The sequence below is a fragment of the Myotis davidii genome, unplaced genomic scaffold (assembly GCF_000327345.1).
Source record: "Myotis davidii unplaced genomic scaffold, ASM32734v1 scaffold599, whole genome shotgun sequence".
Lineage (NCBI taxonomy): Eukaryota > Metazoa > Chordata > Mammalia > Chiroptera > Vespertilionidae > Myotis > Myotis davidii.
Window position 1 is genome coordinate 133,246 of NW_006290772.1, and position 855 is coordinate 134,100.

General features: G+C 64.6%; 1 protein-coding gene across 1 annotated transcript in view; it reads right to left on the reverse strand.

Annotated features, from left to right (window-relative positions):
• Window positions 1–487: 487 nt before the first annotated feature.
• NTN3 (netrin 3) overlaps window positions 488–855 on the reverse strand; it is a 2,455-nt gene continuing 2,087 nt past the window's right edge. The window contains exon 6 of the mRNA XM_015564050.1: window positions 488–542. Within this exon, the coding sequence (XP_015419536.1) occupies window positions 488–542 (55 nt within the window). The remainder of the gene's footprint in view (window positions 543–855) is intronic.

An 855-nucleotide genomic window follows, 5' to 3' on the forward strand; every position in this document is an offset into this window, starting at 1 on the left:
AGGCCGAATCCGAGAGAGACAGCGGGACAGAGACAAGAGACAGGGGACAAGGCAGGCCAAGAACGAGGCCGAACAGAGGCAGAGACGCAGTGGAGACAGGGACACAGAGGCCCAACCGGTAGAGAAAGGTCAGGCCTAGGGGACAGACGGGGCGCAGAGGCCCCCGTCCTCGCCGGGGGAGGAGCCACAGCACCCTCTGCGGGTTCTGGCAGGGGCGGGGAAACCAGTGTCGCCGAGCCCCGAGCGGGTCTGTGGACCAAAGTGGTGGCCACAGCGCCTCTCGGTGAGCCATAGCGCTCTCTGGCGGATTCTAGGAGCCCCTGGGGAGTGGAGTCACAGCGGCACTCGGTGTGTTCTCAGACCGACAGTGCCTCCTGGATTCACAGGGGGCTTCGTAACCGTTTGGGGGGGATACACAGTGCCTTGTAGAAAGGTAAGAGTGCTCTCTGATGGGCTACGGCATCACGAGGAGGCGGCCCTCGGGGTGTTAGCAGAGGCCCCCACCAGAAGGCTCACAGCCTTCTGTAGGTATCACGGTGCCCCTGGGAGGGGGCAGATAGCGCGAGTGTGGGGGATCCAAGGTCCAAGGAATCATCAACAGCTGCCAAAGGAAGGTTCCAGGCAGCTCACTGGGGCTATCGTATCCCTCTGAGTCGCTGCGTTGGTCACACCCATTCTGGGCACGGGCGCGAGGCGCAGAGGGAGGCGCCCGGCAGGGTTGGGTGGGGACTCAGATGGCCACGCGCGCGATGTGAGCAAAGACTCCTCCACAGACAGATGCACTGGTCGAACGTGCGCCTTGATGTGGGAGTAGCGCCCCGCCCAGCCCCAGCCTGGCCCGCGGGCTCAGGCCGC